This window comes from Homalodisca vitripennis, chromosome 4, assembly GCF_021130785.1.
Source record: "Homalodisca vitripennis isolate AUS2020 chromosome 4, UT_GWSS_2.1, whole genome shotgun sequence".
Lineage (NCBI taxonomy): Eukaryota > Metazoa > Arthropoda > Insecta > Hemiptera > Cicadellidae > Homalodisca > Homalodisca vitripennis.
The window spans coordinates 150,572,253-150,599,718 of NC_060210.1; the positions used below are offsets into that span (position 1 = coordinate 150,572,253).

The 27,466-nt window shown below is 32.5% G+C and overlaps 1 protein-coding gene across 6 annotated transcripts in view; it reads left to right on the forward strand.

The window, feature by feature from the left end:
• LOC124360336 (aquaporin-like) overlaps positions 1–27,466 on the forward strand; it is an 85,643-nt gene that overhangs the window by 51,980 nt on the left and 6,197 nt on the right. For 3 of the 6 annotated variants that reach the window (XM_046813883.1, XM_046813881.1, XM_046813882.1), the window contains exons 3-5: positions 16,957–17,174; positions 18,232–18,375; positions 25,633–25,863. In XM_046813883.1, the coding sequence (XP_046669839.1) occupies positions 16,957–17,174; positions 18,232–18,375; positions 25,633–25,863 (593 nt within the window). Of the gene's footprint in view, positions 1–50; positions 156–5,180; positions 5,356–9,141; positions 9,420–16,956; positions 17,175–18,231; positions 18,376–25,632; positions 25,864–27,466 lie in introns of those variants that run through there. The other 3 variants (XM_046813885.1, XM_046813880.1, XM_046813884.1) reach the window with 3 other exon arrangements.

A 27,466-nucleotide genomic window follows, 5' to 3' on the forward strand; every position in this document is an offset into this window, starting at 1 on the left:
GGATCTGTGAAACCAGTTCTCAATGTCAGTGTGTCGTGAGATTCGCGCTCTCACTGTGCGGGACGTGCCGGCGCCAGTGATATCCACGCAGTGATAATAGCGATATCACTGGCTTGGGAGTGGAGTTCAGATAGTGCACTGATTTGGCGCAGGCGGTGAGTACGGAGTGATTAACAAAAAGTAATTTTAAAACAGTGTAAATTGTTTATTTTGATAAGTTAGACATCACTCAATAAAAACATGCTTTTTAAATATTTTTTATCGTAATGGGAACTGAGTGTTACATTCACATTCGATCCGAAATGATTACATGCAGTTTTTAAAATGCCACAAAGAATGTTAGATCTTATAAACTTTAAAGCTTCTCATGTGGATAAAAGTTGCGTTACAAATTGTATACCTATTTCACACCGGATATGTTTTTTTAACTTTTTGCTCAAGCGGTTCTATTGTTTGCTTTAGACGTTATTTTTGTCTATGACTAGTAGTAACACGAAGAACAATATTTTACTTTTAAACATCTAAACCGTCCAGAATTTTAAATTGTAATCTGCTTATTATTTTCACTAACAGTTTCAACAAAACAAAAATTACAAAAAAAGGATAGACTATTTAAGATGTATTTCAACTGATTATTGAAAATATGCTAAGGTATTTTTAATTTGGAGTGTCAGATAATGATACTCCCAAAAATATTATTTTAATGATAAAAATTGAATCGTTATTTCACTCTAAGCTTCTTTGCCGATTCAGGGATTACTTATCAAGGGGATTTCGTTTATCCCGATGCTTATTATTTTAGATAGAACAATCAAAATTTAAAACGTGAAACACATTATTCATACGTTATTACGTAAACAATAATAGTGTGTGAGAAAATGTCGCAATGACGGTTGCTATCAACATAACCGTAATGAGGAGTCATCCTTTATCGTTACTCCTCCAGTTTTCCTGCCACTCAAGTATGATAAAATTCGTGTGGCAATTATTTAGGCTACAACTAATTGTAACTGTTATTATATCCCTAATCACCTCTAGCAATAATGAAATCCTTTGTCATGATAATAACTCTACTGCACATGTTCTGAAATGTGTTTTCATATTGTAAAAGGAAGTGTGATTCTAAGAACATGTTTGGTTGGTATTGAATAAGCAGTGAAGAAAGTAAATAGAAACGTGCAACTCTTTGTATTATACAGAAGTGTTTATATTTACTTAAACTATAGATGAGTTATTTGACATAGCATTTATTAATCGGTAACAGTATTTTCTGATCTACATAGATCGCTAAAATATGTTAGAGGGAGATCTGGTTTGTTGAAAAAACTACTGCTTGTAAAGATAGGCACATCCACTTACTTAAGATAGCACTTCTTCAGAAATTGTTGCAAAAAGGTCAATAAATAAAGAGATAACAAGGTAAAAGGCTTAGATCTAATAATAAAACTATACAATGTGTATTAAAAATTTCAAAATATTATAAAATCAGTGAATTACTAAATTTTCAATTAATAACTCTGTAATATAAGTTAAATATCATGAATTTGGTTGTTGACCGAAACGTCAGTTTAATTTTGTGAGATGAATATATTTTAAAAGCAACAAAATTGCCTTTTTAGGGTGATATTGTTTTAATACAAAAGGTAAACGACGTTTATCATATCTAGTAGATTACAACCTTACAGTATCTGAATCATGGCTATAACACGTAACATAACTTTCGGCTACTATAAGAAGTAAATAAACATAATACAAATAAAAACAGAATTCAGGTGAACTCCTTTGCATGATAATGTTTAATCACCTCACTTCTGTTCTTATCCTTATTATTCAGTGATTGAGAAAATAATAGGTAGTATGCCGAATTCCCACAATATACAATTATGATTAACAATTTTTATTTTAAGCTTTTATAAGGTTTCCTTATAAAATATTTAGCTAAGCACCTATTTCGCAATCATGCAATAAATTAAATGATATATTTAGTGCGATATTGTCACTGAGAATATGTTATAAAAGTAAGGGAAGTTATAAAATTTTATAAAAGTTGCTTTCCAAAACAGCAATCTATAACCAGGTCAGTCTGTTTACTCCACAAGAAACACAGTTTGAAATTACCATTTTACACCAACGTTAGGAATTTTATTGGTGGTTTTATTGGTTAAAAGAAGAATAAGATTTAGCTGTTTTTAGTATTTGAGTTTTTATGACACATAATTCATTTTTTAATAATTTTGTTTGATCAACAAGTTTAGTATTTACCAAAGTAGAAAAATATTCAGATAAAATTTGTAATGCTTTTAATCTATGTAGATTCCTGACTGAGCGTTAAATAGAGAATATGTTGTGTCTAAAATGTAACTTTTAATCTAATGTGTTAAATATGTTCTATGTAATTAAAGGATTGGCAGACCATATAGTTGATAAATGAAGCGTTTTTATTATCATTATGCATATTAAAATAAGGGTGAATAGTGGTTTTGATTCATCAACTGACGCAACGATGATTTGAGATAAGGTAAATTTGTTATCAAATCAGCTTTGTGTTATCTTGGTTTATTTAGGTATCGTTATTCAGATTTAATGTGAAATTACGTTAATAGAAATTACCTCATATATTTAGGAACCAAATTAACGCTGATCATACATAGTACGTTAACTCCAGTAATTATATAGAATAATATATCAATGTACTGTTATTAACTTATGCGAATATGTTTACCTTATACAAGACATCGTTTATTGAAAGTATGAATGTTTTGTTTAAAAAATAACCTACTTTGTAAAATAGTAATAAATATAAATTATGGCTGCAACCTCAAAAAAATCTGATCAGTTAAACTTATTGCCAGATTAAAAACTTTGTAACACCAATGCAACCAAGATTCATAAGAATATTATATATATATATATATATAATTTAGAAATGTTCCACAATGTGAAAAGTCTTCATTTAGAATGGCCAAACTAAATCGAGCCTGTCTAAGGGATCTTGTAAGTTATATCACCACATCAAATTTTAATTTGTAATAGGGTACTACTCCGGTAGTTGTTATCCTCACAGATCCTGATTAGTTTACTTGCATAATATTATAAAACATTGTCGTTCCTAATCTAAATCATTCATAGTGTTCGAAATTTATAACAGTTATAAAATTTGTGATTGAAGTATTCATTTTGTATAAAAGGGAGAATAAAAAACAAATAAACAAAGCTGAGAGGGCACTAAAGAAATCCTCTCCTCTCAAGCTTTATAGTTCTACTTGAGCCATCAGAGAATAAACTTGATTTTTTTATCACTGGTATTGTAGTGAATAAGACATCTTAGTTGTTGCAATTGCCGCCTCAGCAACATTAACATCTGCGAGATAAATTTGTATGTAATGTAGCAAATGTTTTGTTGCAAACTTATTTTAATAATTTATGTGGCCTTTAAAAGTTAGATTAGCCCAAATTTACTTATTAAAATCTGTTTTAGAGCATATAAACATCACGCGCTTCAATTAGGTTAATAGACTCATGCAAAATCTATTTTAGTAGTTTAGGCAACATATTATATTTACCTAAGTAGAAACAATTATTGGGGCATTCTCGTTAGCAAACGTGGGAGCTTGAGATTTGATGATGGCGATATTTGTCGTCCATGGGATTGAGCTTAACGTTAGCAAAGCAAAGTACTATTAGGTCCTTGTTAAAATTTCTACCCTGTCTATCTGTCCGCCAACAGGATATCTCAAGAAAGAATTGAGCTATAGATTTGAAATTTAGGAGACATTTTATTTCTATATATTAATAAGCATCATCATTTTCGATTTTTGTTCAGTCTCCTCTATGCGATGTTCCACATTATACTCTTAGCAAATAACAACAGGGTTACGTTACTCTTAGCAGTAACAAGTGGTCTGGCCTACTGCCCTTGCTATATTTTATTGCAAAATAATAAATTAAGTATTCTATAAACCTGTGAACTTTATATTTATATACATTATATATAATATATATAATTTTTCAATAAACATTGAATCACAAAAAGTACTTGCTCCGCCGGGAATCGAATCCGGATCTCTCACTTGCCGGGTGAATGTGCTACCATTACACCACAGAGCCCTTATCTTTATACAGTATATATATATATATATATATATATATATATATATATATATATATATAAAATAACAAATTAGTCTTCTTAGTTTAAATTTCCTTTAATATTTCGGCTTTGCCGTTTTCAAAAAGGTATAATAAAAGGTATAAAACAAAAATAACACAGCAAACATTTGCATAAATGTATTTATTTATTTACTTGTGCAAATGTTGTTGCTGTATTATTTTTGTTTTATACCTTTTATTATACCTTTTTGAAAACGGCAAAGCCGAAATATTAAAGGAAATTTACACTAAGAAGTCTAATTTGTTATAATAGAGCAATTCTGCATCATACAACCGAAGTGAATATATATATATATATATATATATATATATATATATATATTAAATTTGTTATATTAAATTTGTATAAATTTCAATAGCCGAATTTAAGAATTCAAATAAACAGATCTACATATCTTCTGAGTTTTATTTTACAAGTGCGTAATTGTTTTTCATTGTGGTCAAATCCCCTGAAATTTTAAACATTATTGTCAATAATGTCACTCTTATCAAATTAAAATCTCAAAATATTTCTGTGATTTCCCAATTCCTTGAATGTTTCGCTCTGTAAGTGTACGTAAACCATTCACTTTTTATAAATTTATTTTATACTTACGTTACTGTTTCTAATAACTGTGTGCTAAATAATAATTGAATTATTGAAAGTATAAAATTGTTATTAATATACGGTTTAAGAAATGCATAAGGTTTATAATGTGAGAGACGCGGGCTGAAGTCCGGGCGGAGCAAGTACTTTTTGTGATTCAATGTTTATTGAAAATTAGATCCGGCTATTGCCACTTATACAAATTTAATAAATGTTAACAGCGCTTCCTAGCATATGTTATGTTGCTTCTAAGCCACAATTTTTTACAATTTTTGTTTACCATTAAAAACCGCAATTCCCATCTACAGATTTGAAATAAGTACCGCAGTATAATTGATCTCTCTATCTATTGGCTGTCACGTGGACCGAACAGTTATCAGTCGATGTTGGCTTACTGTTGTCTTATCAGTGGCCGACGGCGTAGGCTCGGTCCCGATCAATCGGCCACCAGTAGAGCCACAGAGCTCTGGTGATCACGATGCCACCCTTCCCGCGGCCGCCCTCGTACGTTAGGGTCAGTCAGGCGGAGCTTGGCCCCTTCCAGAAGTTCCTCGAGAAGCCCAGTCCAGAGAAACTCAAGAAGATAAGAAAACGCCAAGGTTGGTACAAAAATAATAGGTTAAAATCGGTTAAAAACAGCATATTAAAAAACTTTAATGCAGTTAAAAAAATATTTATTCATATTTTTTGATCAGTTCATTTATTGGCTGTTTAGTTGACATTTGAAAATTAGTGTAACAGATAAAAAATACCATACATATAAATTAAGAGTATTTTGTTGATGTTTTAAATTATTGAGCCTATTAATAATATGATGCATGAAATGTGGAACACCCTAGAAAGCACAAGCTGTATTTTTACATTTTACGTGTATAACAAGACCTACAGAACAACTATAGACGTTATGCCCCTGAAATAATATGATAAATTACATGCTAAGAAAACAACTACGATGGGTTAAAGCAATATAGTAGGAATAAGTATTTGTGTTTTTATTTTTTATGAACTAGTGTTTAAATACCACAACAGTACTCAATGAATGATTGAGGAAATGTAATTTATATAATACACATATAACATGTTGCTAATTGATGCATTGTTTCATCAAATAACAAAATCTGCAATTTTGTTATAATTCAGAGGTAAATTTCTTTTCCGTGGTTTAAAGTATTGTTTGATACAGTGAAATTGACCTCTGCAGTATTTTCTTATTGTAACGTAATACATAGTTCTGTCGTAAAAACCACAGATACATAACTTTGTACAGTATAAAACACTGTTGAGTACCAAATGTCTCCCCTTGTGAAATTTCTCATCTAGAGAGACAGAGTGGGTTGCAGACACAGGAATTCCTCATCATTAATGCCCGCATTTCACATCAGGGTTGTTCGTTTACATTTCAAAAATATATTGTGAATGCCCAATGTCTACTATATTGAAGGTTCTAAGGTTCCCATTCTCGTATATAGAGACATGGTAGGTTGCAGAGATGCAGAGATCCTTCCCTGATGTCCACAGTTGACCTCAGGGATATGTGGTTACATTTCTCATATCTGTTGTGAGTGCCCAATGTCTCCTCTATTGAAGGTTCTAAGGTTCCTATTCTCGTATAGAGAGACATGGTAGGTTGCAGAGATCCTTCCTGATGTCCACAGTTGACCTCAGGGATATGTGGTTACTTTTCTCATATCTGTTGTGAGTGCCCAATGTCTCCTCTATTGAAAGTTCTAAGGTTCCTATTCTCGTATAGAGAGACATGGTAGGTTGCAGAGATCCTTCCTGATGTCCACAGCTGACCTCAGGGATATGTGGTTAACATTTCTCATATCTGTTGTGAGTGCCCAATGTCTCCTCTATTGAAGGTTCTAAGGTTCCTATTCTCGTATAGAGAGACAGGGTAGGTTGCAGAGATCCTTCCTGATGTCCACAGTTGACCTCAGGGATATGTGGTAACATTTCCCATATCTGTTGTGAGTGCCCAATGTCTCCTCTATTGAAGGTTCTAAGGTTCCTATTCTCGTATAGAGAGACAGGGTTCTTCTACTTAAACATCTTGTAAAGTTTTAAGTTCTTGTGAAGATTTCAAATGCATAAGGCAAAAATATTGTATGGGTAATTACAATGTAAGTTATGGACAATATCTTTATTTTGATATTTTAAATTAATAACTACATTTGAAATGTACTTTTATATCAATCTTGCTGGAGGCACATTTTGCATCTGTACCGGTAAAGACTGATGTATAAATTAATTATTAATTGTATTATTAATTTTTATTGAAAATAAGTAAATAAAATATTACCATTTATCATTCCAAACTGACTAGCTAATAAAATGTACGATTCCATCATATATGATAGTTTATTATAAATTAATTTCTTTTATAATCTTCATATTTTAAATCAAAGCAATAGACGTGTTTCATGAGGTAAATTCTCTACACTCGTAGACATTTTGAAAGCTTATACAAATGGTTTATTAGTTATTCGGCGCATATTTTACACCAAAATACAAGGCCATTTAAACGCAGATAATAAAAACAAGACACATTTCTCAACAAGGCTGTAATAAATGGTTCACTTACAAGGTCAGATAGCTCAGAGATGGACTCACAGCAATACCGTTATACTCGAGAATTACGTCACGTCATCACGACAACTAGTCATAGACGAGCACTAATTGTTATCGTGATAAGTGCCATTACCTCATACTAGATATTGATACGGCGGGGTATTATAAGATTTACATGACCTTATGGCTGGGCTTTCCTAGCTTTTCTTGTTCCATGTACTCATATACCCGAGTTTTATTTTTCTTTTATTACCAACAATTATAATTTGTAAAGTAAGCATTCATACTGCCAAGTTACGGATTGATTATACAAATGAATATTGCTAATTTTATATAATGTGTGGGAGTAGGGAGATCTTATACAATAATCGCCACTGTTTCACGTTTGGCAGATTTATAAGTTTTGTTAATAACTCGTATTAAATAAATAAATAATTGAAACATATCCATCAACAAAGGTAGGAAAACGCGGCGTTCTTATAATCTATTATAAATCTCATAACCTACACCTTAGTAAAATGTCGTACATCCGTCAAAGCCATGCATATTTGTAAACGAACGTACTAATCTTGGTGTCAGAATCAGGAAAGATATGCAAAAACGCACCGAAATGTTTATTATGAAATTGATAGCAACAGCCAGATTTTCTAGGATCTCTTTAAAACTATAAAACTAGTTTATAAAATTATCCCTTTAATAATTAATTTATGGAGATAAATAGAGCTGTTCTAAGCTAACTATAAATATTCAAAGTTTTAATAAATATTGATACAAATACAGTTTGTTTGACATTATATAACGTAATTGTAGATTTATAGCGGTAGATGTTGTACCTGGGGATCTAGTGCTTTATTGACTTTAAAGATTAATGTTACTGTGTCTGACAATGTCCCTCTAATGATAATTATATAGTAATATTTGTCCATGTAAGTTCTGTCTAATATTTAAAATGTTTTATTGTCCTAAATTTGACGAAAATGTGTAACGATAATTATTTTATAATGGATTTTGTTTAACGTACCGAATAATAATAGATAACAAACGATTTCAAATAGTTTTGACAATCATAACGTTCAGAATAAAAAACGTCAATAACACAGAAAGTACCGTATAAAACTGAAAACATATATTTTTATCACTTTGTTAAGTTAAATATACTACAAACATTCAAATATACCATACGAGAAATAGATTAGTATTATACAATATACCAAGAAAATCAACATGAAATGTTTACAATAAAACGTTTGCTGCGAGTCTTCATAAAGGCAGTGAGGTGAAACAACAAGCAGAGACATTTTTCGTTTCAATTTTCCGTTCAATCTGGAATTTTCGAATTTAGTTTAGTGTTTATTATACTTTACTAGACTAAGGTATTTTGATTGGGTGACTTTTACATACTTTTACATGTGATGAAGGTATTTTATAAATAATTAAAAAATCATAACTATTTTTCTCAAGCTGCCTCTATGTAAATTCGAACATGCTGTTATGGCTTTTTAAGAATACAAAACCAGAAAACCTTTAAATACACGGGTGGTTTAAAAGCGGACCCAAACGAAACAAAAATACATTTTTATTTTGATGTTCAATATAGGTGTGAACTTTTCTTTGCGCTATACGAAAGAAGTTATATAAATTATAATTATTATATTTTTTCTGTTCTATTACTAAATATGATGCACTTTAGTTCCTAAAAAACGTTCTAGAAGATAGACGTAGTGTATTATAACAAACTGTCGAGAATGAGGGCCAAGTCTACGAGAATAGTAAACACCCAGACGTGCCAACTCCCCACCTAGTGCAGGGTACAAGTGCTCAGTCTCGGTCGGTGAGCCACCACGTGAGTGGCACGTGTCACAAGAGTGAACTGTAGGCCTACAACAGGTATCTGCGTAGTGACGCGTGTGTCTCGTCCCGCTAGCTTATCACTTGAACAGTGCCTCCTAAATATGGTGTATAACATATTACATAGTTTATCTTTGTTGAAATATGTACATCAAGGGATGGAATTATACGAAGTCAAAGTGCGCGTGGATGGCCATCATAGTAATGGTACGATATAAGTAAGGTCAACAAACTCCTAGAAAAGGTAATTTATTAACAGTTCTACAGTTAAGAATCTAAGATACAGTACCTATAATGATAGTGGAATGGTTAGAGTTTATAAATGAATTATAATAGTAATGTCTTCCGGGAAAATTAAGTTTTATTATTACTTAATGTGTATCTCAAAAGGATTATCATATATTATGTGTCGTTGCAAGGCACATTCGACTGTTCATCGTAAGCTGAAATTAGGGTGTAAGGAGGACTGTAGGAATCAGAATCATTTATCTATGACATATTTTACATATTTATTCTCTTTTACAACCAGCTATAAATGTTTAACTGTCCTGTCAATCTTGCAATATAGAACAGTTCTTTTTTCTAAACATACATGTTGTTTTATTATTATATTATAGAATTTTGAGTAAGTTTAAGCGTATGGATTCTTCTCAATCCGTGATGGAAATTATACGCAAGTGCTTTGATACATGTGCTCATACACTAAATTCCAGGCTCAAGAAGATCACAGTCTACACTCTACACAGAATCGGATTTGAAAGTCCACCCAACGATTTTCCAGGAAGCGCTGCCCCTCCGCCCTTTAAGCTAATAATACAGCCATACTGCTCCTGTCGTTCTACCTCTCATTTGTGTACTGTAGGCATTGTACAGTTGTGCGTGAACATTGCTGATATCGTCTGTGTGATAAAATTTGTGTTTATAAATTAAATAAGTTACTATACCTTAATTCAATAATGAATTTAACTGTTTACTAAAAATAAGCCAATCACCCAGTTTAGTATCCAGTTAAACTTTACATTTTATTTGATTACAAAATCTCTGGTTTTACCAGCTAGAAATATTTTTTCTTGTGTACATCTCTTAATATGCCAGTTATTCCAGTCTACAAAAACAGTGTTTTCGTAATAAATTGTCAAAGTCCGCTCTAACATTGGTAACGCATTCTGTTGATTGTCCGCAGACAATAAAGGAAAGGTCACTGTCAGATAGCTGGTGTTTTGACATGTTGAGTTGAACACGAAAAAGTTTTAGATTAGAATACGGTACACTTCGTACATAAAATCTAACGGAAATATTTTATATGTTCCTGGTATATGAATTAGAGAGTTGAATTTGGTTTACTTATTGCTTCTTGAACCATTATTCCGAGATAAATAAGATAAGACTCGTCTTATTATATATTATATATAGAGTGTAGTAAATAAACACTATATATATTTATGCATATACACTAAAAAAATCGATTCATGGTCACAGTATTCTCGAAATAGTAACCCGATTTTTACTCAACATAGTCTTCAGTTTACTAAGTGACACCTTGAATTGGTTTAATGAGGGATATTTCTACAGGTAGGTTAAAATGCATGTCTTCTAAACGTGTTAGGAAATTAAATACTTTTATTTAAAAAAATGTTTAAAACGTAATAAGTTTTAAGTTTCAAGTGTCAAGCTGTCAAAGTTTTTGCAGCAATATTCAGATTTAAGTATGACTGCGATAGAATATTTATCTTCTTACCAAAGCATTTTACCGGAAATCACATTTTATAGTATATTTGGCATAAAGATGTGTACACAACAAACAACCAAACCAGAAAACCTTTAAATAAACGGTTGGTTATAGGTTTTTTCTATAGGTTTAGTAAAATGCATATTAATTTATTAGAACAATTTAAGAGTACGCCATTTCACATACGTTACCGAAACAGGCCTCGCTAAGGATGCATGAAACATTTTAAGTCTCTAGCTGCACATCTGTTCCTTATCTCACGTGTTTAAATGTCATATGGTATTATTCAGTTTGTGTAAAAATATTCACTAATGCGCGGTAAAACGCCATGGAATGGCATGCACCATCACCGAACTCGATATTGCCTTTAAAGAAATGAAGATTCATGGAAAGGTTTGTCCTCGAGATATCATGTGGACGGACAGAAAGACAGACAGACGGGCAGAAATAAAATGTTTCGGTTCCATTCGCCAGTTAGTTTTCTAAATCACCAGTTTCACGTCTTAATTAATTATTAAAATACGATTATGTTTGTTGATATTATGTTATCTGTTGATATTAACTGATTTTGATACTAAAACACTAATTTATTTACAAATACCTCAAATGATAAACATTTAAATAGAAGGTTATAATTTTGAAATAATTAGGACAAGTAAAATAGGTTTTTCGTAGAATTTTCACAATGAAATTTCATATTTACTGTTACTGTACCATAAACATAAGTTATTTAAAACTCAGGCCGATTTGTTTTGAACGTTGTCTGTAGTTTAAAATCAGATTTAGAGCGTGTTATAACACAGTATCGGGCCTAATGCACCCATATGTTGACGCATTTGGACATAATATTTGGCAGATGATTATTATGTATTAAAAAGAAGTATAAAATAGATAATACTGCATTTGACGGCCTAATGTTAATGGCTAATTGATTTACACATAGCGTAACTGAGCTGACTAAATTGTGGTTTTTCTATCATTATGTGAAAATGATAAATAGGAACCTGGTTTATCCTAATATTTCCTTACTCGTGGTCGAATTCAACCTTTAAAGCACTACTGATAATCATAATTCTGGCATTGTGAGCAACCGTATTTTTATCCAAATTTAAACGCATCTGTTTCAGATTATTAACTAACTTGGTTGAAAATTAAAGGAAACCTATATTAAAAAATGTTATCACAATAAATTGGCTTATATAACCATTATTTATTTATTTATTTATTTCGTTTATTGAAGAAATGCTTACATTACAGGCATTGCCCAATTACAATGAAGCATTAAAGTAATACTAAATATACTAAATAGAGGATAAATACTAAAAATAACAATTTAAAAGTTCATCTTCAAGCGCTCTCAAGACAATGACAAACAAGTATAGTTTACAGCTGAGAAGTATAACATTTAAATCAACAACAAGCAATGTAATAAAATGTGTATGGATAATGTAAAATAATAAATAGTAATAGTTGACGACAAATAACGATAGATATCTGTAACAAATAAATAAGTAACAACAACAATAACAAGACTTAATATATAACAGTTAAATAACGATAATACAAAAACCAAACTAATTAATACTGAGTGAAACACCCTGAATAAATTGGTCTAATGAGTTGCCAAAAATATCAACATTGATTGGGAGTGAGTTATGCAAACGAATCATTACATTTAACGGAGAGTTAGCCGCCAGATTCGTACGAGAGCAACGAGGCGAAAACAACAGACGACTTCTTGAATTCAGCCGAGGGACACTGAATTGTAGTTTAGACAGCAGAGCCGAGTCGACGAGCACACCGCCCACCAGCTTATACAGGCACACCAACATAGCCACCCGTCTTCTTTTACCCAGGGAGTCAATACCGAACAATGATAACAATTCTGGATATGGAACGACTGTTGTGTAGTGATTAAACTCTTTATAATACAAAAACCTCAGAAATTTCTTTTGGACATTCTCTATTAAGTCAGACTGATATGCGTAAGATGGGTTCCAGATGACAGATCCAAACTCCAATCTAGATCTTACTAAAGAGCAGTAAAGAAGCTTTATTACGTCAGTATTTTTTAAGAAGTTACTAGATCTGCGTATGATACCTAAAATGGAAAAGGAAGACTTACAAACTGAAACTACGTGATCTGCAAAAGAAAATTTCTCATCGAATATAATGCCTAGGTCTTTAATGGAATTATTAGACACTAATTTTGTTCCTCCCATTTCATAATCTAAACGAATAATATTTTGCTCAGACTTTCTAGAAAATCGCATAATTGAACACTTATTGATGTTGAATTTTAAATTGTTGCTTGTTGTTGTTTCAAATTATATACAAAGTAAATGTAAGATTAGTCTAATAATGCGAGGCATTACGTTAAGCGCTTGTAAAATACTTATTTTTAATATATTATATCTCGTTCACACCGGGAGGCATTTCAATGTCGGCTGTAAATGGGAAGTACTTGTAGCTTATGAGGGTGCCTGTAATAAAGTGTGAATATTATGTTAATGTGGAGTGGTCTGAGGTGTGTATATCTTCACATTCCCTCAGTGGCACCTCAAAGTTCTGCCGTTGTTACGAAAAATTACTTGTTTTATTATTAAAGTATACAAGGTAGGAGTAGAACACACCACACCAAGGTTCATTCCATATTTGTAGTTTATAGCTCATTGTATATTATAGTTTAATTCTAGAGATGGCCTATTGACAGATAGAAAAGTAGAAAATAATAAAAATAGAAATTTTTAATTTTACCCGGAAAAATAAATTGTGTTAACCTACTGAGTGATAGGCTCCATGAAGTTCAGCCAAATTGGTCCAGACATCGTTGGATTGCACCATCATAGAACTCATTCTTGTCTATGCAGAAATGGGATTGAAGAAAAATGTAACGTCTACAGATGAAATATTTATCTAGATATCTTGCCAAATGAAACATTCACATCAAATTGGGATTTATAAAAGAGGTAAAGTCATAAAAGATCCATACACTTTTGTTTTCATATGCTACACACCAAAAGATGATGTATGATACAATCTCATATGCCTCTGCCATTCATTCTGCTATTTCCTCCTTGCCATCATGGCTAACCATAAGATCAACGAAAAAATGGTCGCTAATGCAAAATTTCATAGAGTCAGATGCACTATCATCGAACTCAGTTATGACTATATAAAAATTAAGCTTCATTACAAAATTTTAAGCCTTTAGATTAGTTAGTTTTCGAGATATTGTGTTTTCAGACAGACAGAACGGAAATGCAATATATCCACTATTCATCCCTTCCAGTGATAAATTTTGCTAATGCAAAGCTTATAAATTGTTTAAAGATTACCTATATCAACGTTTGGAATGTTAACATCGTTTCTAATTTAAACCTACTTCATCATTATGACAGATGTTCAGGACCATAAACTGGGTGTAACAGGTTGTATAATAAATACTAAGGAATAAATATTTATCTCCAGTTTAATGCTGTAATACTGTATCTAGATATGGCTTTATCCAGTATTAGGACTGCCAGTGGAGATTAGCAGTAGATGCCGAAATTTATCTTCGTTACCAAAGCCCTCGTATAATCGTAATGTTTGTAATGCAAGTTAAGCTTCTGCAGTAATATTGACATTGACTGTACAAAGCTTTACGTTCTAAAATAAAGAAAAATGAACTGAATATGTGAATTTTTAATTTAACATTTGATACAAAATTCAATTTAACGAGTTTAATTTTAATAAAGTTTTTTTTAAACCTATCAATCTTTAAAACTAAATTTGTTCTTAATTATCTAAGAACTATAATAATAATTTTAATTTGATTTATGACGATGTTTAGCTAAGATAAATTATGAATATTTTGTCGTTTTTGAGCCATCAAATAACAGAAACCAAAAGAAAAACATGCATGTAAATATCAATTCTTTAATAATAGTTTGCCGTTTCAAAAATATATAACTTTAAACTTGTATTGTGTAGTCAATATGAACTTTCTGTACAAATTTATACGACCGCACGTCTGTGTCGAACTAATCCAAGATACGTTATTACCTTAACAATTTAATTTTTAATACTTGTGTTCAGAATCCAGTTTACACAGTCAGACCAACAAAATTTAAAGAAAGACAGGCGATAAAAACTAGTCAATCCGCCAGGACTTGAAGCTGAGTATCTGGTTCGATTGAATCTAATGGAAATTTATAACTTGATGATATAAAATATGCTTAAAAACACACTCGCTTTTTTGAACTTTTACTTAAATTATATTGAGTGTTTAACCACGATATTAGATGAATGCAATATTAGCGATTGGTAAACGATAAAGTAAGCAACCACTACAACGAGTAAAAACATAAGCTCCTGGTTAAAAGAGCAAGCAAAAAGGGTCCAGTTGATCGATGGAGAGACAGTCGATCCCTCAAGTGCCAGAGAGATCGATGATGTGATCCGACTCTCCCTGTCGCCGTCTGGCCGGCTAATTTAATATCAAAGGGAGCTTGTCTAATAAAGGATTTTTATATTGGAACGATTTGTCTTACAACCTCCATTAGATAAGTGAGGATTACTCGTATTATCTCAATCTTACAGTAATGTTATCTCAACTATCGAGTCATAACAAGTGATTGTGTATTTGTTTATACATATACATTATTGTTCTGATGTTGTTGTGTAAAAATATAACTTAATATGATTTCCATTTATTACAAAGTATTATATAACGCGAGTTGTAAGCACAATAACTGCCGTAATTTTAAAATATCCAGACAACTTGGTACAGAGGCAGTACTTGCATAGCTTCGGTGAGTTCGTTAGTCAGTCTTAACCAATGAAACGTTTCAAGATGGCTGCTATTAGAATTAAGACAAAAATTTGATCTCGGGTATTTTACAAGACAAATAAAAATGACACATTTATATAAATTTACATGTAGTAATTCCAAAAAATATGTGTACTTACTTTTTGATAACTGTTCAGGTTTCAATATGGTGGAATTTTATATTTATAAAAGTATTCAATTGAACCGTTATAAGTGAATATGTTTTAAAATATAATTTCGGATAAATGGTAACTAAATAATTTCTACCTTTTAATAATAAATTTATATGGTTGTAAAACTTCGCCATTTGAGGTTTCAAGGTTATGGACTTATTATTAAATATTAGAATGTAACATTAAATATTGTATTGACATGCCAATATTAGGGTTATTGTCCTATCAGTGTTGCGCGAATCAAACATCTAAACTAATAATACATCTTCAGTGTGACATTTAGAAATGGTAGCCTCATGAGAAATCTACCTTTTTTCGACTGAGCTGGAGGGGATATTTTTACTTTTATTCATGGTATTCCTCTCATATGTCCTGTTGTATTTTTGAACAAATCAGACTAAAAGAAAGTTTGACACTAAAGTCCTTATTAAATTTTATTCATCACTTTTGAAATACGCAGTTTAAACTAAATCAGTTTAAGTGATACAGTTCAAATGAGATAGGATAAATTGCTGTAGAAAATAATACTGGATTAATTGTTGTGTTGAATACACCGATATAATGGATTACCAAATGATTCGGCAGAATGTGACGAAATTCTTTACAGAACTTACTGTAGTTTTTTTAAACATTATTGACATTCCCAGAGTACAGTCAATCATCAATGAATGCATAAATTTGTAAGTCTCTAATGGAACTTCTATCACGAGTTATTGAGCACATACCGTGAAACGGACAACGGCTCGACTTAAAGAAGGATCTGTTGGATCCTTAATAAATAAGTGTATTTCATAATGTTTAAATTCTATCTTGCTACTGACAGAATTTGTTAGAGACTGTATTTGTTACATTCTATTCAGCCAATACTGATCATGTAAACTAACAAACTAAAGCTTTATTAATAGGTAAATACACCGATCTCAAAATAGCAAAGCTGAGATAAATACCACTTAGGTTCCTATGTTTTTTATCCGATCAAAAGATATTTAGCTGGTTGATTTAAGGACAGCTAAAGCTATAATTACACTAACAGTTTGATGTTTGACACAATTCCTGACATGTCCAGACATGCCTGCTCGGAGACAGTCAACCGTGGACGTGCAGTCGGGAAGATGTAATCCCATTTACTGGCAGCTCGTGGAGATTTTCTTCGCTGAAGCTGTTGGCACTGGAATGTTGCTCTTTTTTGGGTGTATGGGCGGTGTCTCCTTCATGGAAGATGTCCCTCTCCATCCCCTTCAAGGCGCCATCGTCTTCGCCGTCGTTGTTGCTACCATAATTCAGGTAGAATATTCAATTATTTTTCTTATATATCGTTCAATATCGTTATACCAACTCCGTCTACCATATGGACCGTAATTAAACCGATAAGTATCAGCACTTCCTCTGCTGATATGTCCCGATCGTACAAGACGTACAATGCACGCCCGTACTGTAACGTATTTATATGTTTTTTGCCTTAGATAGATCTTCATCCTCAAAATTTTGCGAGTTTGATAGTTCTTTTTCATTAATAATTTCACGAAATATATTAGTATGTGCACTGTTATGATTTAGTTGTTCAGTTCTGTACATTAAAATCAGGCTCTTTTCAAGTATAAGTTCTATTACTAGCACCATATCTCACTGCACGAGGAGATGTAGCTTTGTACTGTATACATAATGGAGAGTTCTGATGAACACTGTTGTACCAATTGCGATGTATACAATGAAAAGAGTTATCAACATTAACACATACCTTCGTCAAACTGTTCAAATAGAAGTCACCTTTATGAGTCAACTTCTGGCGCCAATAAGTACTAAAAATGAGAGTACTCATCTGGAGTCGTCATAGTTTGAAATTTTCGAATGCAGCACAAAACACAACGACTGCCGTCCGTGATTTTGTATGATGTTGAATATACGAGTATGATAGGTCTATAAACTGTTTGACGAAGGTATGTGTTAATGTTACTAGTGTGATCGACTGCGATCAGACTACAGGGCTACATAATATGGAAAATTATGACAGATATATGTTGCCATCGAATACCGGAGAGAAAATTAAAATTCATACTCGCTGATAGAGCGCAAAAGTAAATTCGTTAGTAACTTTATTAGTAACGGACTCTGAAACAGTGGAGATTTAGATGCTTGGTTATATTTTATTACATGGTTTAAAGGTATTACTGCATATTCTCAAAAGTTAACTGGCTGATAGCTTTCAGTCAAAACTCGGCAGATCTATCAACCTTGCGCGGAACAAGCTTCCGGAATATAAATAAATGTGTTGCTCTGATATAATGTAAAGCACATAGTGTGTAATGCTCTGACAAATCCCTTGAGTATTAGGTTTGTGCAGATATTTGGACACATAAGCGCAGCGCACCTGAACCCTGCAGTGACGGTAGCCTTCATGGTATTGGGCCAGGTATCACCTGGACTGGCGGTAGTCTACGTCTTCTCTGAGATTGTGGGCGCTGTCCTGGGATTCGGTCTGCTTATGGTGAGTATTGCTCATTCAAACATACTAATCAACAAAAGAAAGCTGTGTGAAATACGTAAATTCTATTTTTGAAGATATGATATCGAAGGTATGATAAAGTCAGAGTATTGATAGAAAAATGAATATTGCAATAGAAATTTAATTTTAAGTCGAATAGAAAAATATTAAACATAAATAAGGCTATTGCTGTTTATACAAATTTAATGCATGTTATAAGTAGTTTGACAGGTATATGGTCTTCCGATCATATGTTAGTTTTGATATTTTAACACATATGTGACAGAAATAGCCAAATAAAAAATAAACAAATTGTAAAAAGGAAGGGCTCTTTGTTGTAGTGGTAACATGCTCGCCCAGCAAGTGTTTTGGTGTAATATACCATGTGTTCCAAATGTTATGCACTCTGAAAAGACCTTGAAACCGTAAGAGATACAGCATGGACGAAGTTGTGCGTAATAACAATACCATCAAATCAATGTTGTTAAGTTAATTATTGGTTGTGTCGTTCACTCGCTGTGCAAAAAAAATGTTTTCGGTCAAAATCTTCAAACTGTCATAGTTCTCTTATTAGTATGTATATTGTTTTGTTACATGAAATCTGCATGAAATTTCTTCTAGTTTTTATATTTTATAATGAAAAAGAATAGCAAGTGGGGTGTAGGATTCGAGTCAATATTTTTTTCCAATTTTAATTAAAAGAAAGTAGATGTTACTGATTTTCAAAATACAATATCCTGACTGATCATCTGATATTTGTACCTATTTAGATATTGATAAACAGCTGATCGTTAAACCTTACAAGTGTACCAACCCTCCAATTATTGGGAAAATTCCTTTTCTTAAAACAAATGAATGGAGTATTTTGTAACAGCTGATCCTATAATTAAGTGTAGTGCAATATCAGGTGATCAGGCAGGTTTACCAACCATCCGACTAATAGAATAAAATTTCTCTTCAAACGACCATACAAATAACGGGGTTTTATTATTTATTTGATAAAAACAACAAGGAAAGTCCCCGAGCACAATTCACGAGTGCAAGAACAACACATTTAAAAAAACACAAATTCAAGTTTTTAAAATGTTTGACGTATTTTATTACACATTAATTTGTTATGAGTTGTGTAGAACACTCTGCTTGTTAAAATACTGATTTTGTAGATATAGCTCTGTTCGTATAGTTCATATATTTTATTTTACTAGTCTTGTAAATTGTACTTAATGTATTTTCCTAATCGTGGATATCAGTTGTAACTTGTATATGCTTGTACGAACTTATTCTACAATATGGATCTCGAAATTCAGGGAATTATTTGAATACTAAATATAAAAACCTTTTAGTATTAGATATATTATATTGTATGATCAACCTTGTACTCTATGGTAAAAGAGGTGGGTAATTTTGGAATTCATGTGATAAAATTGGAACTGGTTTTAGGTAATTAAAATCTACAGAACCTAAGGAGTATCGCAGCTCTAGTTTAAACTTTAAAGCGCAAAATATCAATTAGTATTTATTTATTTGTTTCAGTGGACTAAGCTATATTTAAAAACTGAGATCTTAAGCATATGTTATTTTATTAAAACTACTAGGTAAATAACCAGAGATTCTTGTAATTCTTGATAAAAATTCCGAAATGAAATAATAATTTAAACTTAAATTTTGTTGTTTTTTTTTTTTTTTTTTATTCGAAAAGAAACCCACAAGGCTTTTTTCCAATGCCGAACTCGGAAAACAGACAATAACAGTTGGGACTAGGGCAGCCTCGCTAAGCGGAGAGGCTTGATAGTTATGAAAGCCACTTCAAGAGATGTAGATAAACGTATTAAAAGTAAACACTGATATGAGAGTAATTACTTCTTGTTGATTTCCTACAATCAGCAACTGAGGTCATATATTTTGTAATAGATATTTGATACGTGTATGAGTGCATGAGACGATACACTCAAAATACAAATATATAAATTACTTGTGCAATTATGTATCTTCTGTTATTAGCATCAAGTTATCTATGATCAGTTGTAACTGGCGAGTGTCATGGTACGAGAGGCTAGAACTGTATAGTTCTCTCTTTCTCGCCCAAGTACCAGGCAAAGGCATGTTTGCCAGATGTCAGAGGTTGGCGAACAACGTCACTCATTGTCTACATCTGTAACTAGGACAGTAACTAGTACACCTGGATCTGACGAGTGTCTTCGTACGGTATTTATGAGATGCTGGATCTGTATAGTTCTCTCTTTCTCACCCAAGTACAAGACAAAGTCATGTCTGTCAGATGTCAGAGGTTGGCACCAACGTCACTCATTGTCTACATCTGTAACTAGGACAGTAACTAGTACACCTGGATCTGACGAGTGTCTTCGTACGGTATTTATGAGATGCTGGATCTGTATAGTTCTCTCTTTCTCACCCAAGTACAAGACAAAGTCATGTCTGTCAGATGTCAGAGGTTGGCACCAACGTCACTCATTGTCTACATCTGTAACTAGGACAGTAACTAGTATACCTGGATCTGACGAGTGTCTTCGTACGGTATTTATGAGATGCTGGATCTGGATCTGTATAGTTCTCTCTTTCTCACCCAAGTACAAGACAAAGTCATGTCTGTCAGATGTCAGAGGTTGGCACCAACGTCACTCATTGTCTACATCTGTAACTAAGACAGTAACTAGTATACCTGGATCTGACGAGTGTCTTCGTACGGTATTTATGAGATGCTGGATCTGTATAGTTCTCTCTCTTTCTCACCCAAGTACAAGACAAAGTCATGTCTGTCAGATGTCAGAGGTTGGCACCAACGTCACTCATTGTCTACATCTGTAACTAGGACAGTAACTAGTATACCTGGATCTGACGAGTGTCTTCGTACGGTATTTATGAGATGCTGGATCTGTATAGTTCTCTCTTTCTCACCCAAGTACCAGACAAAGTCATGTCTGCCAGATGTCAGAGGTTGGCACCAACGTCACTCATTGTCTACATTTGTAACTAGGACAGTAACTAGTACACCTGGATCTGACGAGTGTCTTCGTACGGTATTTATGAGATGCTGGATCTGTATAGTTCTCTCTTTCTCACCCAAGTACAAGACAAAGTCATGTCTGCCAGATGTCAGAGGTTGGCACCAACGTCACTCATTGTCTACATCTGTAACTAAGACTGAGATGTCATTTCGTGTATCACTATATTCAGGTGTTATAATGTCGATTTTTGGTCTGTTGTTATACAGTTCGTATTGTATCTTATACATCAACTCGTTCTGAATTATTGATTTGTTATTTTAGAATTTGTAAACCGAGGTTATATTGAAAATGAAGTAAAATTTCTATTTATATGCACATACATCAAATTGCACATACATAGAAATACGAATGTAGAAGTGTTTTTATGTAAAAATTAATTCATTGTTTTAATGTCGAAGTTTAAGATATTTCTAGTGCCAAATTATAATTTCCTACGTTGTCCTGATAAATAGACTATATCGTAGAACTGAGAAGCCTACTTCGACAAACACCAAAAAAACGCCTACTTCAGGCCGTTTAACGCTCTAATATATTCATGATGTTAAATTTGAGTTTAATTTATTATCCCGACAAGGAAAATATACACATATGTAGGTCTCCGAAAACTACTTCTATCAAAAAAGGGTCTATTTACGTATCATTCAATCTTATTTTGTTTTAAGATATTTACAGTGCCATAATTAAGTTTGCCTTGTTGTCACATAAAGGCAGTATATATACATCTTTGGACTGAGAACAGGAGTTTAGTGTCAGCTAAATTTTGATTATGACCATAAATATTATAATTACATTAATGGTTACATTATTTAAATAACATATGGTTGTACTGTCATAGTACAATGTTTACACAAAAAAGTTGATTACATTTTACAGGCTCATTCATATTACACAACTGTAGAGACCAAGATGGGATTTTTTCACTGTTGTAGAAACCAGTGGGGCGTAGTCCAGAGGAGTTTTCGAAGTAAGAATAAGCCTATATTCATGCCAGACACATACCCTATGAATGTAAATGTAAAAGTTCAGTATATTCGGTTGAATAATAAATTATTTTTGAAAGTAAAACAAACAAACAAAGCCACTTTCGTAAGTTATTTTGTTTCTGAACCCTAATAATTTCGTTACAATTATAATGATACGCTCTTATTTTTTATATTATTTATTTACCTGGAGAAGGTTGAAACTGACGAGCTATGTGAAACACACCCTGCTGAGTGCTAATCAATCCATATGTAGGGTGACGTTAATATAAATATTTTACAGCAATTGTTTTTTACGCATTGTTATATCTGATATTCATTTCCTCCAATCGTAAAATCTGAAAGACTGAACCTTTGCCTGACAAAAGCTGTTTATAATGCAAAGTACACATGACGTGTTGTAACAAGATAGATCAGTTAATTTTGACCATGCAGTGATTGAAGAACATGATTTCACGGCATACTTCGAAATTGTGGTTTTGTGTGCAACAGAGAAATCATTTAAATTTTATTGTTCTTATATAATTCAGGCTTTTATTTCCAGCCTAAAAACGGCATTTATAATATTATCAGCTACTAGCGAACTATATCAGTCCATGACCTAGTAATACGATTACAGTACTATCGAGTTGGTGTACAAAGTTGAGCATGTGGTTGAGGTTTAATCTAGAACTTCTGGACAGTTCCATTAAAACCGGTATCTTGATCAACTTTATCAGAAAACTAATTATTGACACTATCACACTTAAACAAAATCAATAAATTTGTGTACGACAATTACCCACTGATTTCAAGATTTATTTTACGGTTTGTCTTTTCACAAAACAAATATGTTGAAAGCTCTAATATTGTTTTAAGCTTACGTTGAAATTTACGAAGAATACCTATTAAGAAAGAAACGTTTTTGATCGCACATTTTTCAAAAAGTTAGAAAATCAGGATTTAATACATCTTTATTCTGCATCTTCTTATCGTCGGACCCAAAGTTCAGTTTCTATGCAGAATTTTAGTGCCTTATGAGTTTCAAAGTCACAACAGTATCAGAGTGTTCGTTTTTTCTTTCATGTAGATTGAAATAATCGAAAAAAAATACTTTCCTCCTCCATTTTAAACTTCTGACGTATCGAGTTTTGTAACGTTAACATCTATCTAGACCGCATACGTCAGATCTGTTTCCTAAGACAACCAACACTTCTGAAAGTTTGCTAATTTAGAATTTAATTTAATTAGTTGAAATTGTTAATTTTTCAATTTTTGTCGTATTAAACCCTAAGTGCAGAGATATTGATCTGAAGATTACTTTATGTGTGGTTATGGAGGTTGATATTTTTCTTTAGTATTCAAGATTCTTTGAAAAATTACGAGATACATGATCAGGGACCCTCACAAATAAATGAGTTCACACAAGTTTGGTTTGTGGTATGTAACATCAGGAGCTTTTATTTCTGGCTGGTTTATATTTGTCATTAGAACCTATACGGGGTATACAAGGTATTGAGTGACGTTTCATTTAAGTGTGCGCAACCCGATGGAGGCCAAGGAGGAGTAATCGAGATATTGGGGTAAAAAGGGCTGGTTGATATGTATAGTTTACTGCAGAGGATGACTGCATTGTTGGAGTAGGTGTGGCTCCCATTCCGTAAATCCTAGGTAATATGGCTTCTTCTGCGCACTTTGACTAGAAGAGTCTGGAACAGAACTAGCCTCCTCTTCTTCCAAGGTAACATGACTGAGATAGTATTCGTGATCCCTCCTCATGGGAATGTCGACAGGAAGCGACCTCTACCTTCAATCCTACCCATCCTGAATATCCTGTCTCTCCGAGGGAAGGTACTTTTAAGACTAAGTGCAATAAGGAGTTACCTCCCAAGTGAACAAGTGCTAGGTGATGTATTCCCTTCTGTAAATAAAGTGTGTTTGATTGGGTAACTAATGGAACTGTAAATAATTAATTATCGATCAATGTTCAAAATATCCCTGACAATAAGCAGGCATTGCCTTCCAATATCTACCAAGATTAAAAAACCTACTTCTATTTATTTAAGTAATTAAGGGAAAAAGACAAAGATTATATACATATATATATATATATATATATATATATATATATATATTATATATAAAATATTATTAAAACTAGGAGTACGCCCATTATTGCTTTAATAAGCTATAGCTACATATTGTAAACATTAAAACATTGGTAAATGTAGTCGTATAAAACTTCACAGAAATATGTAATACTTTATACCGGATATTTACCTGAAACACGTACAATGAAAATTCTCCAGAACTACTATGAAAAATCATTTTATGTTTGAGAAAAATGCCAGAAGTATCGTAGTACCCCTCTATTAAAGGAAGTATTGCTTATGAATCCCAGGAGGAGAATCATCTAAAACATAAAGAGAAATAGAAAGTGAAACCTTCACAAAACGGATCTTCTACTCCTTTACAATTTGTTTCACTCGATTTTCACCACAGGAACTTACGTAGAACTGTGAAATGAAGAGTTGATATACTAATAAGTTATAACATGTCAATGCACCACATGGGTCAATGTGTAATCTCTACAGAAATCATGCTTTAAGCAAAGATATTAAGTAAATAAAATGTATGGCTTGCTTACACGCTATTGCCTGTACCTTGTTAGTTTTTATTTATCACATGGAAAATATTGTATACTAGAAAATTACCATTAAATGAAGGTTTATTGGGATCAAACTCATTATTCTTCAACATGCTCAAATTTAGTAATTTAGGGAAATTTGTACTTCATACTCCCAATATCAGAAACTGGTTACTGTAGGCAGAGAGGGCAGAGAATCAATGATGATTTGATGCTGCATAGGTCATTCATTATTTCCAACCAGATAATGATTCGGAACATAGTATTGATTGACATAAATAACATTATTACCCATTGTTTCCAATCACCACTTCATTTTCCGCTCTTAAAAAAGTAAATGAACTTTGCACCACCTATGCAGGTTTATTTAGAAAACAAATGCTTACTATGCAATTTTGTGGATTTCATTTACACATATTAATGTTGACTGTTATGTCAACATAATTCGAAGTACCCTTATTGTACTCTTAATTTGAAATAAATTTAATTTTAAAGTTTTCTTGTTATTGTATTTGAACATGAAGAAAAGCATTATGTATTAAACGAGATTGTTTCTAATTATAATATGATGCAATGCAGGAGCTATTGTAAGCAAGTACCTCACATGTGATCTGTTCCGCTGCTTCAGCTCCTGACGCCGCGAGACGTGCTCAGCTCGGCCATGTCGACTGGCGTGGGTCTGTGCTGCACAGTTCCTCACACAGGACTCTCGGACGTGCAGGCGGTCGCTGTGGAGTTCTTCTCCACCTGTTTCCTCGTGATGGTAGTGTGCGCCTGTGAGGATCCTCGCAACGCCAACAAAGCCGACTCTACACCGCTCAAGTTTGGCTGCACAATCCTCGCCCTCTCTATTGCTGTGGTGAGTCTACTATCTACTATCCGTGCAGAATTGTCGCTCGTTTATTTGGGATGGATTAATCTCTTTTTGTCCTCGTAAATCTACATATTTATATTGAGTAATCGTTAAAGGGTTAAATTAAAAATTAATTATAATTTTTTATAAGCTTCTCATTTTGTTAAGAATTATTAAATAATAGGGACAATTTAAAAATATATTACGATTTTCATGAGTTTTTGGATATTTATTACTCATATAATCACATTAGTTAATGTAAGTGCATGACATAATTATGTATATTTTAAGTTAATTTTATTTTTTTTAAACTTATAATTACACTTGTATAAGGACTCGCTTAACATCGTGCTGATGTTTGTCTGTATGTGCGATATGTCTTGATAGATAGGTCCTAGAGATTTGAAACCGAATTTGATATACCAAGTAAGGGTCCCCTTGATCCAAGGAACATTTGATTTTGAGGTCCAAAGGTTAAAATTAAAGGTGAAATAAAATTATAACATTTCAAAACTGGCTGTATGTGTAACCGGGGTGTCAACAAGAAAATTGCAGAGTAAACATTTTGTTTTACAAATTGGGTACAACCATATGGAACTTTGTCATGTGACATTTTGTTGAATTGGTTAGTGTGGCTATCGTGAAGTTTTGTAGGATCTTTCGATATTCCGTTATATTGGTTTGTTATATTTAAATATATTACTTAAATATTATGACCATTTTGAAGTTCATACGGTTTCAGTATGTACAATATCAGAGTCAGTATTGCAGTGTACAATAAGATTACTATTTAACAATCAGGTGGAGTATTCTGAATTAGAAATCTAAAAGAAATGTCAAGTTTAGTTAATAGTACAACGCAATATCGTTATAAAAGTAAAAGATCAGAAAAATACGATCAAGGCCAATAAGAACAATTTGAACAAGAATAAGAAGAATTTGAGTAAAATTTATAATTTTCATTATATAAAAAAAGAAAAATGCAGGAATAGAATATATATTCTTTGCTCTATGATACCTGACATCTGAGATATACTATTCATCATCTGAAAAAATAACAGAGTTCCCGACATTTGTAATATTTATACGCTATAAATACAGAACGTTACGTTTCAAAGACTGGAATCAATCCTCATCTTTACGTATCAAAAATCATTAAGGCTTAAGGTTAAAAGTATACAAAAAAAAATTAAAACTAATCAATATCTGGTTAAACCATGTCATGGTTGACACCCATAGTTGACACTGACAATTGACATTCATAGTTGAAATCCATAGTTGACACCCATATTTGATACCCATAGTTGACACCGATAGTTAACAACCAAAGTTGAGACCCATAGTTGACATATATATTTGACACCGATAGTTGACACCAATACTTGATACCTATAGTTATGTCGATAGTTGACATCCATAGTTGACACCAATAGTTAACACCCATAGTTGACACATCGATAGTTAACACCCATACTTGAAACCCATAGTTGAAACATATCTGACACCGATAGTTGACACCAATATTTGATACCCATGGTTGACACTGATAGTTGAAATCCATAGTTAATACCAATAGTTGACATCCCATAGGGTTCACCCATAGTTATCA